Source organism: Lepidothrix coronata, unplaced genomic scaffold, assembly GCF_001604755.1.
Source record: "Lepidothrix coronata isolate B3197 unplaced genomic scaffold, Lepidothrix_coronata-1.0 Scaffold46, whole genome shotgun sequence".
Classification (NCBI taxonomy): Eukaryota; Metazoa; Chordata; class Aves; order Passeriformes; family Pipridae; genus Lepidothrix; species Lepidothrix coronata.
In genome coordinates this window covers 4,468,109-4,483,892 of record NW_016690226.1, presented here as the reverse complement: position 1 = coordinate 4,483,892, position 15,784 = coordinate 4,468,109, and the positions used below count along the sequence as shown (strand labels likewise).

General features: G+C 39.7%; 1 protein-coding gene across 2 annotated transcripts in view; it reads left to right on the top strand.

Annotated features, from left to right (window-relative positions):
* Positions 1 to 14,137, top strand: part of KPNA1 (karyopherin subunit alpha 1) — a 50,483-nt gene extending 36,346 nt beyond the window's left edge. For both annotated transcript variants that reach the window (XM_017814650.1, XM_017814651.1), the window contains exons 12-14: positions 8,692 to 8,819; positions 9,532 to 9,710; positions 11,119 to 14,137. In XM_017814650.1, coding sequence (XP_017670139.1) covers positions 8,692 to 8,819; positions 9,532 to 9,710; positions 11,119 to 11,306 — 495 coding nt within the window. In that variant the 3' untranslated portion in view covers positions 11,307 to 14,137. The remainder of the gene's footprint in view (positions 1 to 8,691; positions 8,820 to 9,531; positions 9,711 to 11,118) is intronic.
* Positions 14,138 to 15,784: the final 1,647 nt, after the last annotated feature.

Here is a 15,784-nt window from a genome sequence, read left to right as displayed (position 1 = left end):
AGTGGTATTTGCTCTGGCTTCCTCTGACAGGATTTTGATTTTACCACCAAAGTTCATGGTTTTTGTCAGATGTAGAGAATGATATGGTCACTTAATCTAACCTTGGTAGAGCTCCAAGAATTTTGATTCTGCCTTTATTGTGGTTTGTGCATTAATCCATGGATTAGCTGAATTTCTAACAAAAAGTGCTTTGTAAAATCAGCAACTGTACCACTGTTTTTTCCCTCATCAGCAATTGTAATTGCTGTGTAAGTAGCAGTACAGAGAAAGTAGTTACTACTGCTTGTACTAAGGTAAAAATGTTTTTGCCTTTTCATTTCTTCCAGTGAAGAATATTTGGGCTGCTTTATCCCTGTTATTACCACTTTAGAAACAGTATTTTCTCTCTGGAGGGCCATTTCTGCTTTTTCTGGAAAGTCTAAGAGTATTTGCCTAACCTACCTGAACAAAATCGTTAGTCTATACATGTGTGTGTTTAGTAGTGTTTAAATGTTTTGGTGTGTCTTGTGACAGATCATCTGCCTTCCTACTGAGAGCAGATTAGAATTCCATTGTGGGTTGAAAAGGTGAAGTGGGAAGTAGGGAGAGGGAAATTCATGCCATGAGCCATTAATATTGCACCTTCATTTCTAGCAGTGACTCTTTAGAAGTACAAAAAAAGCCCCTTAACTCTGCATAGAAAAATTATTTGGTTATGTGGATAGAAGCTTTCTTTCTCAGGATTCTTGCATCAGGAAGAAACCAGTGTCAAATTACTAGAATATATGCAGATTTAAAAGAATCCAGCTTAAAAGCATCTGCCTTAGGACATGTCACAGCCAAGGTTGGAAGCATGTTGATTAATTATGCAAGTCCAGGGAAAAAAATAAAAGAAGCATCTTCTGAAAACTGAAATCTGTGTTTCATTTAAAAGTCCCTCAGGCCCCATTCAGAGTAACTGAGCTGCCTTCGAACTCCAAGCACACACATGCTTTGTAGTGAAACACTGACTTCCTTAAGTGCATACCCAATTTAATCTATACTGACAGTTAAAAAAATGAGATTAAAAAAATAGTGTTTCCGATTCTGAGTGGGAGATAACTATCCTGGTAATGATGACATATTTCAAATCATGTCCATCACGAGGCTTAGATTTTTTGGAACTGCAGAAGGAGGAAAATTGTGAAGTAAAGGACAGTAGAAAATACTTACAACACGCTTGATCTCAAAGCTAATATTTCTTGGAAGTAAAATTGGCAATTGCAGGTGTAATTGAACCAATTATCTTGTGTTTAAAGGCAAATCTCATTGCACATGTGTAACAAGTTCCAGAAAGGATCTTGATTATTTAGTTTCTTGTCTCAACCCAGAGAATGTTGTGCGAGATACAAGGTGTGATGAAACCTCCTTTCAACTCCAGAGCTGACAGGTCTGCATCTGTCAAAAAACTCCTCTGAGGTATTATTTCAGGCAACTCCTACTTAATGTCAAAATCAAGTAAACATTTGAGCTGAAAAACACTATAAAAAAGTAATTTCTGAAGTTGGAAAATGCTGTTTGGTAAAGTGTTTCTTGAAAATGGTCATATACTAAAATGGAGAATAAAAGCATAGTCTGTTTTTAATAGCTGTGAGGATAAAGGATAGTTCCCATCTGGGAACCATATCTGACTTAACTAAGTTCATGGGTGAACCTGTTTCATCTGTGAGTTGATAGTTTTTTTTTTTTCTTTCTCTAAGTTAATTTCACATTGTGATGAATTAAAACATTTTTCTTAAGAATTGGTCTTCCTTACATAAGAAATTCTAAAATACTAGATGCAGCTCTAAAGTAAATAATTTATTTTCCTTTCTCTCCAGTCCCTCCAAATTGCTCAACAGTTCCTACTGGAGGTCGTTGACTGGAGCCAGACCTATTCCAGTCTCTGTGATACCGACTGGATCTTGAACGTGCACAGTCTTTAGCTAGAAATCAGACAAGAACAATTTGAGCCCATGATAGTTTTTTTTCATGTCTGCCTGGCATAGTAAACCACATTGCAAGTTACCAGCTGACCTGACTAGTGGGTTGTTGCTCCAGATCAGTCGAGATATTAGAATACTATGGAATCTGTAGGTAGTGGTCAAGCCATAATCTAGCGATCCCTTCTTCACACAAAGAAGAGAATAAAATATTTGGTAAATCTAATAGGTATTTTACCTAATCAGTATTAACAGACAGAGCTATATTTAGTGTTGTTTAAGATTGCATTGGGTTACATTCCCTCCATCCACCCACTGTAAAGTATAGAAATATAAAGTTAGAGGGAAGGACTTCTATATTCATCTCCACTTCCATACTGCCTACAATGCTGTTTGGTAGCACACTCCAAAGGCTTTCACTGCCATTCCTGAACGATAAGGCAGCAGCCTTCACTGTTAGATTTGCACTCCAACACAATCAAGTAAACTCTTTATAGCATTAAGGCAATGTAAACTAACATGCATGAGATGTGTTAATGTGCGTGCTGAACTTTTTTTGGTAGCTCTTACTAAAGCACAGAAGGTTTGGGTTTATTTCCCCACCAAAGGTGGATGTGAAAGCCTTTCAGAGTGTGTTATCAACAGTACCTAGGCAACTGAAAAGCGTGGTGGAATACAGCAGTCTTTCCCCTCTTTATTTCTGTGCTTTTAAGTTTGGGGTGGATGTGTATATCCTGATGCAGTCATGATTGTCACTAAGTATAGTTTTTGTTTGTTAATTTCCTAGTTTGTATACAGCTTTGCTGTACTTCAGTGGATAGCTTCCCCAGTCAGGGAGAAGGGGAACTACATCTTCCTGGGAGTCAGAAGGAGAACTGCACAACTGAAGCTTAATCCTGACTGTGGACCCTTCTGAAGGGTATGAAAGGCTATCACATACCTCAGAAAATGATCTGTCTTAACTTCGCAACCCGTTGAAAAGCTATGAAAGGCAGTACATCAGACACAATCTTCCATGTCTGACAGTGAAGACATCATAGGAGTTCTCTTCTCTTGACAGGTTAAGAAACTTATCACTTCTTTTCTAATATACCTTAAATTTTCACAAGAACATCTGGAAGTGGGAGTATGGAGTATGGCTCATCATGGTAGCAACAGGATCTGTGCCGTATTTTTCCTCTTTTAGGGTTTCCTATTCTTGCTGAAGAGTGACATGGGCAAATGTAGCAAATGATACATTGCCTGGTCAGTTTTAAAACCACTGGAATGAAACACATTTTTACAAAATGTGATAAAGGTAGAAGGTCAGAATTGTCAGAGGCTCTTCTTCAAAAGGAATGACACGATTCACACAGAGTTGTGGTTTACACAGGCATCTAATTCCCTTAAATATAAAGTGTGTTTGGCTTTTCATAGTTTGCATAGGTGATCTAAAAATCTTCACATGCTGTTTGTGGTAGTAGGACTTCGAAAGTATCTTAATTAAGAGCAAAATATGGCATTACTGACAAGGTCATATTAGTTTGTGGACTAGTGAAAGTCAAAGATTAATCTCTTTCAGGTTTAACTTTGTGTTTAAGTACAAAATCTGTTTTCAGACTTCTGCATGTGGTGAGTTCCATACCTCACACCACATTGAGGGCAGCAGAGCTAGAATACCTTTAATTCCTTTATTCTACCTGAAAACCATAAGTCAGTGGTGTATATTGCCTTCAGGAGTTTGGTTGGTTTGTTTGTTTGGGGTTGTTTATTTGTTTTGGTTTTGCTTGGTTTTGTTTTTTTTAGGACTGACCCTAAAAGCAGGAGACAGCTCAACAAGGTGCTGTTCATTATAGTGCAGGTTCTTCCTGACAGCAGTAGCAGCCTTGTGTAAACTGTCTAGAAGCTTGCTTTTTACACAGTTTGGAGTATACAGGCTTAGGTGTCTGTGTCAACAACATAAAAGTTCATTGGAACTGAGATCTGAAGGGCTGCCTTTCTGGCTCTCGGGTGCCAGTTGGTTTTGTACTCATGCCACCATGTTACATAGTTTTGGCTTACAAATATTTGCTATGTTATTTATAAAGCAGTTGTAAATTGAATCAATAAACAAGGTAACTCAAATAGAAGTAACTGAGCAGCCTCTATGAACTATAATTTCTAGCCAGGAGGAGCTGTAGGGCTGTATTTGCAGCTGCCAGCTGTCTGGTGACTGTAATCTTGATTTGTTAAAGGTAATGAGAGAGCTCGCAGGAGCAGGGAAATGGTCACGGTATAAAACTTGTTTGCCTTCACATTTATGTGATGAATCATATGTAGACATGGTGTCCACGTGTGCACACTAGATGTGTATGTTTGTTTTTGCATATCTTAAGTGATTTAGTTGTGGGAACCCAAAGAGGGAGAAGCAAATTCACATGGTACTACCAGCTCAAAATACTAATTTAATATACTGCTGCTGAAGACCTTCCTAACAGTGATTACAATATATTTAGATTAAATATCCATGCAGGTATAATAAAACTCTGAAAATGCATTTTTTATCTAGCTTCACTCTTTAAAAATCAAATACTGTAAAGTGAAGAAGCTTGATTAAAATAAGATGGATAGAGTGTTTCCAAAAGACAGGCAACCTTCTTGGAGGACTGCAGCACAGGGATAGCAACTATTAAAAAAACCCCAAAGCGACAAACCCACACCCCAAATAAACATAAAAAAGTTGACACTTCGAAAGTGAAGACAGATTTGCTGAATGACTGAGCATTACAAATCAGTTCAAATGAAATTTGAAAATTCATGTTTCAATTAAAATTGAATTTTAGTTTTCCAAAAGACTTACAGTTATAACTTCAGATAGGGTTCTGTTCCGTTCCATTCCAGCAAATACCATTGGATGCAGCTGGGCAAAAACTTCATTGTTAGTTTAATGTATCAGAGGATGGGCGTTGGATTACCTGTTGTGCAGAAAAGAGATTTTTGTTGTATTTTGTAAATACCACCTCTGTGCCTAGTAGTAGCAGCCTAAAACCTTTTTATTTCCTTTCAGTTTCTAAACTTATTGAACTGAAATCCTGGAATTGTGTTTGTTTTGTTTAAAAGTTATGCTTATCTTGAGCACTTTGTATGCACTGCATTACTTTAGTCTTCAGCATACTTCCACGTCAGACACATGCAGTATAGGAATGGTAAAAAAGTGAAGTAATTTGAATTAAGCCATTCTAAATCCTCAGAAGTTTTAACTACTTCATCCTGTCACAGTCTTTTAGAGTTTTGCTCTGCCTGAGGTTTGCTTTTCTTCAAGAAAAAAAAAGAAAGAAAAAGCAAAACCAAATTCTGTTTCAGCATTTGCTATTTTATCACTTAAAAGAAATTTAACTGAAAGGGAAACATGATCTGTTTCCACAGTAACTGTTGTTCCCACATAAAATATCATAGAAATAGGAATCCTTAGGCATTCTAATGTGCTTTTCAGAGTAACTGCTGTGGGCAGGGCTACAGGACATAGGGTGTAAGTCATAGATGCTGCTAGCACTTTCTCTGTATTAATGTGTTATTGTTACCACCCTTGCTGAGCTTAGCTGACTTCTGAAATCTAGTAAAGATATTAAGGTTAAAGCAAACCATTTTATGACCTAGTTAATTTTTTTTCCTTAAAGTTGAACTCTGAAAGTTTCAACTGTTGAGAGACTGCTAATTGAAAAGCTTTGCTGTATTACAGAGGGACAGTTAAATACCTTTAACTGAGACTCATGCTATGATGAGGTGGTGACAGCACTTACAATGCATGTCAAGCAGTAGGAAACATAAAAATATAGTGACTGATAATCTGCTTCTCTCCTGAGCCACTCTCTTTCACTTATGAAAGGCTGTGACTCATCGTCGTACTTTAACCTGTTCTGCTTGGGTAAAGATAACCGACATCATTGTTGAGCAGAAAGTAAACAGGGTGCCCGTAGCCTTTTATACAGTAGAGTAAGAAACAGAAATAAATGGAAATAAGAGCACTCACCCAAGAGATGCGAGATCTGGATTCAGTTCTTTCTGAAAACATCCAAGTGCACATTTCTCCGCTCTTAAGAAGAGTAATTTTACTGACTGAAGCACTGAAACAGAGTTTAAAATTGATTGAGGCAGAAGAAAAACAATAAGAATATTTTACGTTTCTCCTACTTAACTGTCCTCCTGTTGCTAGTTCCCTTTATTCTGAATTTCTCGTAGTATTTTACCAGTTTAAGTTGAAACATTTCAAGGTAACTTTTTTTTTGGCAGTAAGAAGGTTCAAAGCATGTTACTGCCTGTCAGATAAGATGTGCTGATTTAGTTCCATGCTATCATGTAACATACTCTGGTTTTAGTAGTTACTAAAGAAGTTGATTTCGAAGAAGACACTTTCTAAGGAAATAAATCTCCTATAAAAGTTTTGTTTTGGGGAGAGGATTTAAGAAGTGCTAATGGGATGTTTTTTACTTATTCTTTGCCACAATAGTAAAAACTAATGTCCTCAAGTATCCTATCCTAGATCTATACCAAGATCTTTCAGTAGAGAATATTTGATGTCCCTTAACGCATTGTTCTTTTAGGAGCTTCTTAACAACACCCTTGTGTAGCACTCTCTGGACTCACATAAAACAAATGTAGACTGACAAGTCCTCTTTTTCCTCTCTGTCTGAAGTTTACTAGTGAAAAAACACCCTCTAGATCCACAAGCACACACACACAGTCACAGATCTCCTGACAGTCATTGTGGGCTCTCTGCTCAACTGCTGTCCATGGCTGGATCGTGAGCTGTCTTCACTCACTGTGCTTGGGTTCTACTCACTGGCTTGTTCAGCTTGATTCTCACTAACAAACAGATGCACATGCTTGCAGACCCCTGTCGATGCCTGGATCCTGGGCCTCCCACTTGCTCTGCCTAGTCAGTTTGCCAGCAAATTATATAAATCGTGATCCTCCACACCCACCACCATGTTTTGGGATTATGTAAATTCCCTCATCACACAGAGCTGGTGCCCAAGCCCATGGGTCCTGTGACCTGCAGTCCCATTCCAGCTGAGGTGCTGCGATCTTCACTTAACTTCAGTCCCCCAGTCGCTGGCATCCAGGCACAAGGGGCCCTATGGACTATGATCCTGCCCCAGTGGCTGATGCTGGGGCCCCCACCTGCTCCAGTTTTAGGGGCCCCTTCATCCAACGTTTGACACCAGTTGCTGGCCCCAAATTCATGTTTTCTGGGACCTTGGTTCTTGGCCCCTCCAGCTACTGATGCTGAAATGCCTACCCAGTCCAGTTGCTGGCCCCACAGACACAGGTTTCTCCTGTGATCTCATCTAGTTCCTGGCCCAAATTCAGTCATGCCAACGTCATTTGTGAGCACCTAATCCTTACAGTGTTCAAGGGGCTGGAGAGGGGGGTTACATGGTAAAACAGTCATGAAAAGATTTGTTACTGAGTTTTGCAGTTTCACCTGTCCCTGTCATCAGTTATGAAGTCCGGGCTGGCTCTCTGCCTATAGGTTCTTAATGACCTGTTAATTAGTGACTGGAGACTTTCCTTCTTTGTGATTGTTTCTCTTAACCCCCTTCTATAATGTGTGTATCACTGTGTGTTTTATTTATTACTTTCTTGTTACTTGTATCTCCCTTTGATAAGGCTCTTGATCTGATTAACCTTCATGAAGCAGGTGCTCTTGTGTTCAAGTACCCTTACAGTGTGTTGCTTTGGTATCTTTTTAAAAATTAAGTGGGTTCTTTTGCAGTAAAATATGTCAGGGGGCAAAAAGCATTTTTAAGATACTTTCTTTTATGTTTTTAAGTTGTGTTTTGTTTTGTTTTGTTTTAAAATAGCTGACTCCTGTTTGTGACCTAGCACTTCGAGCATTCATGTTCTAAAATTTCAGTTAAGGACACTTTTTCAAATATTCTCAGCAGTGTACAAGTGTAATACAACGTGGCATGATGGAAGTATAAGTGGTTTTCCTTGGGGACCCTAGATTTCTGTACGAGAAGTGTGGATTTTTTGGCAAAGGAGACAGTATTCATGGCACTGTTGATACAACTATAGGCACTGTGGATTTGCAAAGCAGATTCAGTATGGATGTCCAAACAAATGGCAAGGATAAAAGAAATATCAAACAGTTGTCTTATTTTCACCAGGTAGCCGTTCACACTGTGAATTGACTACAGCTTTTTGCTATGTGTAATCTGTTAGTTTTCTTCTACAGAGCTCTGTGAAAAGGATCTTTTTGGCTTTCTTTGAATTTTCCTTTATCAGTTCTGTGATGAGTTACAAATGTAAAGTGGTAGTTTAAAAATGTAATCCTAACCTCCCCTACTGCTGAACCATCTGCTGCTTTGTGTTCTCTTTGCTTCGTTGTCTTGCCCAGTGGAAATGTAGTATGGCACACAGGAATATGAAGTTTAGGGGATCTTAATGCCTTAATGGTTTACTGACTTAATAGCTGAGTGGTTCACTACCTGGAAAAATAAGGGAAGTACGGCATTGTTTTGCTGTCAGGATATGATTAAGTAACTCCTTAGATATGCCAGTCACTTCAGTCTGAATGTGCTTTGAATTCTTTTGGGATGAGCACAAACCATGGCAATAACTAGGATTTTGAATGTAAAGCTGAAAACTGATTTATCGGTTTTGCCCCTTGATAAAGTGACATTTCATTGTTTAGTGTGTTGTGCTGAGCATAGACATTAACTAGCTCAGGACAAGAAAGTTATTTCTAATTTTTATTATAACCCTGACGTGTCATTTGTTTTTGCAGACAGTCATAGATGCCCATATCTTCCCAGCTCTTATAAATATTTTGCAAACGGCTGAGTTTCGGACAAGGAAAGAAGCTGCTTGGGCAATCACAAATGCAACATCTGGAGGCTCTGCTGAACAGATCAAGTAAGAAATTGTTAAAATGTTGCAATGCAACATGTGAATTGATGTTTGTGCAAGAAAACAAACTATCAACCTAGAAACTGGAAAACCTTTCTGTGTGCTTTCGGTGTTGTATCCAGAGAGACCATGTCCTTGTTGTGAATGAGCCTTTCATTCCTTTAGGGAGAAATCACAAAAGTATTTTAGTTGTAATGCTTATTTAAATAATTGAACCATTTCTCTTACATGAAAAAACTAAATGCAACTTTTAAACTAACTTCTAAGTGGTTGTTGTAGAGTGTAACAAAGTGCATTAGCAGTCTGGAGAGGAATAGTTTGGCACCTCAGACAATGGCATCACATGTATTGCTTTTCCTGTTTAACTTAAACTGGTACATTATGCTTATGCAATTTTGTATAAAATAAAATAACTTTTTAAACATATTAACTTTTAACATAGTTGCTGTTTATATAAATATAAATTTATGGTACAAAAAATAAGTCATTATTTCATAGCTATATAAATGAGGGTTCAGAGAAGGTATTTTAAAGTTATTTTGTTTGTTTCAGCAGAATTGACTAGACACAACTAGATGTCTGTAATTTTGGTTTCTCCAGTCAAGTTGATCTTTTATCTGATTGCTTTGGTTCTTAGACCTTCATGCTAAGTGCTTAAATGGCTACACCAATTACAATTTTGCAGACAATTAACTGGGTTCCATATGGTGTTTTTCAGGTATTTAGTAGAACTGGGATGCATCAGACCACTCTGCGACCTCCTTACAGTAATGGACTCAAAGATCGTGCAAGTAGCACTGAACGGGCTGGAGAATATCCTGAGGCTTGGAGAGCAGGAATCCAAACGCAGCGGCACTGGCATTAATCCTTACTGCGCTCTTATTGAAGAAGCGTATGGTATGAGCAAAACACCTAACCAAGTCAGGCCATAAAGCCAAGATCATGATCCCATTAGAGTTTCAGTAGATCCAATTCTATTAATTACCTTATCACTGTTATCTGAAAATAACCCGTTCTTTGATAAGTCTTCAGTGTACTCTGTTTTTTTACATTATCTTTGACCGTGTGTAGACTGAAAACAGTGTGTGCACATTTTCTTTTATTGATTTCTTTTGTCCCTGAGAAAGCCTTCTGGGAGTCATTCAGTCATCTCAGATAAAAGCTCAGGTGCAGTGCTCTGTTGCTCAGGTTTCAAACCTTTCCCCCATCCCTTTCTGCTGCCCTGCAGAATTATGGCAGCAGCTGCAAATTCCTTGTTTGCCTCTGCTACGCTAAGGTTCTGGCATGTACCAGTGTGATTTCATCTCAGTTCTGAGCTACTGCTGCTCTTAAGTTCTTATTAAGAAAAATAAAAATGGGTATCAAGAGCAGTATAGAAGAAGATAGCATCATTGAACACGGTTTCTTGTACCTTGGTTCCCTTCATGGTTACCTTGACTTCCTGGGAACAGTTATATCAGAATAGGATTTTTTCTTGCCTGCTGCTAGGTTTCAACTTCCCTTTTCATATCAGTGTTTCAGGAATGTGTATATAGTATCAGAGAATTGTGTACTCTAGTCTTTATACACAGTAAAAGGAGTAGACAAGAAAGCTAGTACAGTTCCCAGTATTAGAGATTTACTAAAATGGCTAACACTTGGATTTTGTTATAGCGTCATTCCTTGCTGTATTATTTTCCTTTGTATCTGACTACAAGGCCTGAATTTGCCCATTTGCTTAATGCCTGCCCAAAAGCTGGTTGCCCAAGTTTAACTACATTGTATATATATGGGATACAGATTAGATAATGGAGTCTCCATCCTTGGAAGTTTTGAATACCCGTCTAGACACAGCAGACCTAATCTGGTGTTGGTTAGTACTCCTGGGCTGGGTTGCAGGTTGGACTGGATGATTATCAGAAGTCTCTTTCAACTTGCACTTGAGTGATTCTGTAGTCATGGTCCTCGTAAGGAAAGCACTGGGAACACACTTTCAGGAACTTTGGTCCTAAAAGTCTTTTCAGAAAAAGTCTTTGAGTTTGAGGCCTTGTTCGTCTTTACCCATTCAAGCCTGTGGATTTAATTTTTGGGTGAAAGGGTAGAGGCAGACAGAGAGTACGAAACACATAACACAGTTATAGGGAACTCTGTAGTTCAACCTGTTTTTCCTTGGTTGTGGAGAGTACAAGTCGAGTAAGGGGGCCTGTTCTTTCCAAAGGTTGGAAGACAGTTGTCATCAAATGTAAATGTTCACAGCAGACTGAAAACTGTCATGGTCATATGCTTTCACTGAGCTATAACTTTTATGTACTTCTTTTCTTTGCAGGCCTGGACAAGATTGAATTTTTGCAGAGCCATGAGAATCAAGAGATTTATCAGAAGGCCTTTGATCTGATTGAGCACTACTTTGGAACAGAGGACGAAGACAGCAGCATTGCCCCACAAGTGGACATCAACCAGCAACAGTACATCTTCCAGCAGTGTGAGGCTCCCATGGAAGGCTTCCAGCTTTGAGGTGCCCTTGTGCTGTGTGCTCCTCTACCTAGCCAATCCTGTTGTCGAGCCACAAGCCACCCGTGGAGTGATTCTCTCAATGTTTTCCATAACCCTGTTTGCGCTCATTCGCTTGCCTCGTGCACATGCTCTTACATACGTCTGGAAAACTTTTGGCTCTCCATGGCAGGATGCCCCCTCCTTGGCAAGGGGTCACCAGAATCACCCTTCTCCTCTAGATTCTGAATCTCTCCACTGTCATCTTCGTGGAGTTGAGGCACCTTTCTATACTTTGAGATATTCCCTGTTCCTGTTACGGGAAAATAGTCCCTCATCCACTAGCCCCCACGCTCCTGGCATCCAAGAGAAGGCTGTCTGCTTTTCTCTTTTATTTGCTGCAGTATGTGCCTGCAGTCCAGGGAGATGTTCAGCCTTTCTGAGAACGTAGCTGAATTCATCCCCCATGTTCTCCCCTGGATGCCTCTTTGGATAGCGGCGAGAGATGAATTAAACCTTCACATGCAGCGTATCTACTTTGCTGTATGTGCCAGCTGGGGTTATTGGCATGAGGAACATGTTACAAATAATGGAGTAAGTTCTCTATCCCGTGCAACAACAGGCTGCAATGGACATGTTTTGTGGTTCTTAAGAATATTGAACACATCTGGCCCCATCCCGTCTCAACACTGAGCTCCCAAGTTCGATTGCAGACCAGTGTGGAGATTTGTATACTTTCCCAGTTTTTCCTCTCCATCCACAAAAAAAGAACCTGTGAATAGGTCACTCTTATCACCTCCCCAGAAACGAGTTTCCAAAACAGCTTCTAGAATGGAGAAATTGCCAGCACAGTATGATCCAGCCGGGCCTTCCTTAAAAATCAAGTCCTTTCTGACTTCATCCTCCAGAGTCTGGTCCTTATTATTATAGTTATGGCTGAAAAACTCCTGTCTGCCTCTTCACATTTTTACACAGCGTGACTTGAACAGATTTGTCTTCTGAAAAATTACCTTCCGAACACAGAAATCTTAATTTGTAAAACTTAGCACAAGGAGCGTTAGATCGCCTTTTCATTTTCACAAGACAAGAGCTTCCTCTCCAACTCACCTGATGGAATAGAGTCCTCCTGGTCAAGCCCCTTATTTAACAACTAAAGTGACACTACATTCAAAGGATAGTACTATTACACCTGGGTCCACCTGGCCCTCTCATTTCATTTTTCCCTTTTGCTGTTTATGAGACTTCAGGTGAATTAGCATGGAACGCATGGTTCCTACAGGTGACATCTGTAAGGCATCGCTGACTGCATGACAGCTGCCACTTGCAGCTGTGGACTGCCCTTCTGCTAGCAGCATGTTCTTGGCTCCGCAACCTGCTTGGATCACAGACCTCTGATGCAAAGGCCAGCCACTCCTCACTTGAGTTCAGCTGACACTGACACCAAACTCTTCACACAACTGGGGAGATGCCACGTGTTTGAAAGTGGCAGTTCCATTTTGAAAAATGCAATGGATTCCCTAGGCCGTCCGCTCCCCCCTGCATCAGGCTATGTTCTTTCAAGCCATTTTGGATGCTTGGAACACACATTTGTCCAATGTAAACATTTCAAAATCGCCACTGCCAACTGCAGCGTCATGGACCTGTGGTAAATGTTAGTGGCAGAACTGTCTGCAAGATCCTCATGACTCCTCTCAGTGATAAGCCACTGCAAAAGCAAAACCAGCCCATTGGATACAGTTATAAAAATACATAAATCACTTGTCATACTGCTGAAAGAAGCTAGGCAAAGGCCTGAACATCAGCTCTGTGTGACCATTATTTAAATAAAGTCTTCAGTTCTGTCTCTGCTTCAGGATGGAGACTCTGACCTGTGTGGCCACTGCAGAAGCCACCTGCTGCCTCCCTAGCTAAGCCAGTTGGCCTCCACTTTCCCTCTCCCGGTTATTTTCTCTAGTGCTGCTTTGTGCTGAAGGAACATTTAGTTTACTGCACTTGATCTGTAAATGGACTTCAATTCTTTGTAATTTTAGGGGGTTAAATTTGGTGGTTAATTTAAAAAAGCAAAAAAACCCCTCAATGTTGCCTTTACATCACATATAAATAACTGTGTTTCTCTTTTCTTGAAGGGTGATAGAAGCACTGATTAGTAGCAAAATCTTGTTTTAGCTTTTGGATTTTTTTGTGCTGGATTTTTTTACGTGTAAATTTCCAATAACATGTCATTTCTATAAGATTTGTTTAAAACCATGTACCTCTTATTGGATGGTATAAAAATGCTACATATTTTGTAAACAAATCTGAGCAAAGTGTGTGTGCATATATTCTGTATATTCATATATGTATATTCTGTGTATATATACACTAGCGTGTATATATACATATATACACACACACACACACATATATATATATACATGCATAAAGTGTGTGTATATATATATACATACCTATATATCTATATATATATAAGTGTTTTCTCTTCCAGGCTAGTGAAAACAATGTGGTGCATTGGCGTTTCCCTCCCCAACCCCCAAGAACGTAATGACAATTGCCTCTAAATGAGTGAATTAAAAAAGAGTCCATTTAAGCTGAATGGTGTGCCTTCCTCTGTAAGGAGCCTGGCCATTATTTGTTACTTTTGCTGTGGATATGTGAATTCAGAGCAGATAAGTATAAATCTTTAAACTTGGTATGTTTGTTTGAAGTGACAGGCCTGGTTGACACAGGTAATATTGTTGTCATAAATACTTGGACTGTGTAAGGCATTTGACTGGTACTGCATAATATTTTGACTGAAAACCACAACAATACAAAAATCAACACGGCACACATTAAATGGATTAAAATGTGGCTAACTCTTAGGTCTCAATGTAATTTTAAATGGTGCTTAATTGAGTGTATTTCCATCAGGATCTTCCAGCAACCAGTCTTGGCGTTGCTTTACTTAGCCTTTTTAATAGGCTGAAAAGAAACAAAATCCACTTCTAACAAAGGCTGCAAATTAAATGGGTACGGAAGGGAGATCAGACTTGTGCATTATGAAAGAAATGATACAGACTGATCAGAATTACTTGGCAAGCCAAGGGCAAGTAAACTATTTGCATTTTAGCAGACCCAAATATGTGGCATAACGTTACCCTTCTAATAAATAACATTCAGGCCACAGGTGAGGACTCTGTTTTGGAGGAAAAGTGCTGCTGAAAAGATGAGGATCACTATATGTTACTGCTTGGACACTACTTCCTAACACAATTCTGTGTAGCTATGTCCCTGCTAGAAAAACTGAAACCAGTATTCTTTGCTCTCCTGAAGGATGTGCTCAGACAGGGACCATCTCGGAGAACGGCTCTAGCTGCCACTTTTGTGATGGTCACACTGTGTTTTGCATGATCTGTTGTTGTTTTGTATCTACATAGGAGGCAGCTGCTCTTGCGTAGAGGATAGGTGAGGGAACTGTTGGGGCTTCTTGGGTTCTTCTCTTAGCTCTGCCAAGCAGCCAGTGGTGCCAGAAAAGTGATCTCGTGTTTTCTTCCAAATTGCAATGTATGCATTTGTTTCTGTCTACTTGTGGAGATCCAGTCTAAGCACCTTCCAAAAGCCCCGCAGACTGCTAAGGTGAAAAGATTCATGAAAATTTCTCCAGTTCTTTCTGCAACATCAGTAATGAGGTGGAAACACTGCACTCAGGTTTTAACAATGTCTATTTTTAACTGGCTGTTAGAGAAAGGAAGATGCAAGACTGCCTGGAATTGCTGTCTTGCAGTTCTGACCACAGATCAGTAATGCCATTTAAGTTGCGTATTTGTTGGGCCAGCAAACAGGAGCTGTTATTTTTTTGTTGGTAAATTTCCCAGTGGAACACGGCAGGGTCACTCTCTTGGATTCAGGAGGATACAAGAGATGATGGGGCAGGTTATTGAAAGCTCAATAGCTAAGCCAGGACCAGTGCCTGGGGCTCATGGGAAGACACCACATAATTATTTGAGGCAACTGCTGCCTACAGACTTCAGCCTGTTCTTAAATTCCTGTGTTGGTTCCTTGCTGCAAACCAAATACTGGTGGTTCAAGTCCCTTCCTCTAACATTAGGAGAATGGAGGAAGACAATGACCCCCAAAGACCTGCGTGTTCTTGAAACTGCATTTTTTTTTTTTCTGTTAGCACCAAGAGTGTTGAAGAACTAGATGGTCCTACATGTGACAGTGCTCTTGCTATTACACCTCTGTTCTTCTCTGAGGATTTCCAGAGCAGCTATCTTATCTCTCTGCCAGCTTAAAGTAAATCCCCACATTTTTCAGTATGATTTCTTTGTCTCTGGAAATTGGCACAACACACCATTGGTACTCTCCAATGCCAGTTTTAGACATGAAGGTCTTTCTTCAGTTGCCTGAGTCGTAGCAGAAAATAAACAGGACCTGTTTGTGTACTGCTGTGGCCATGTCCATAAGGCTCCTGCATGCTCTTCTGAGGCAGTGTTGAAGTTGTCAGATTGATCATTGCATTT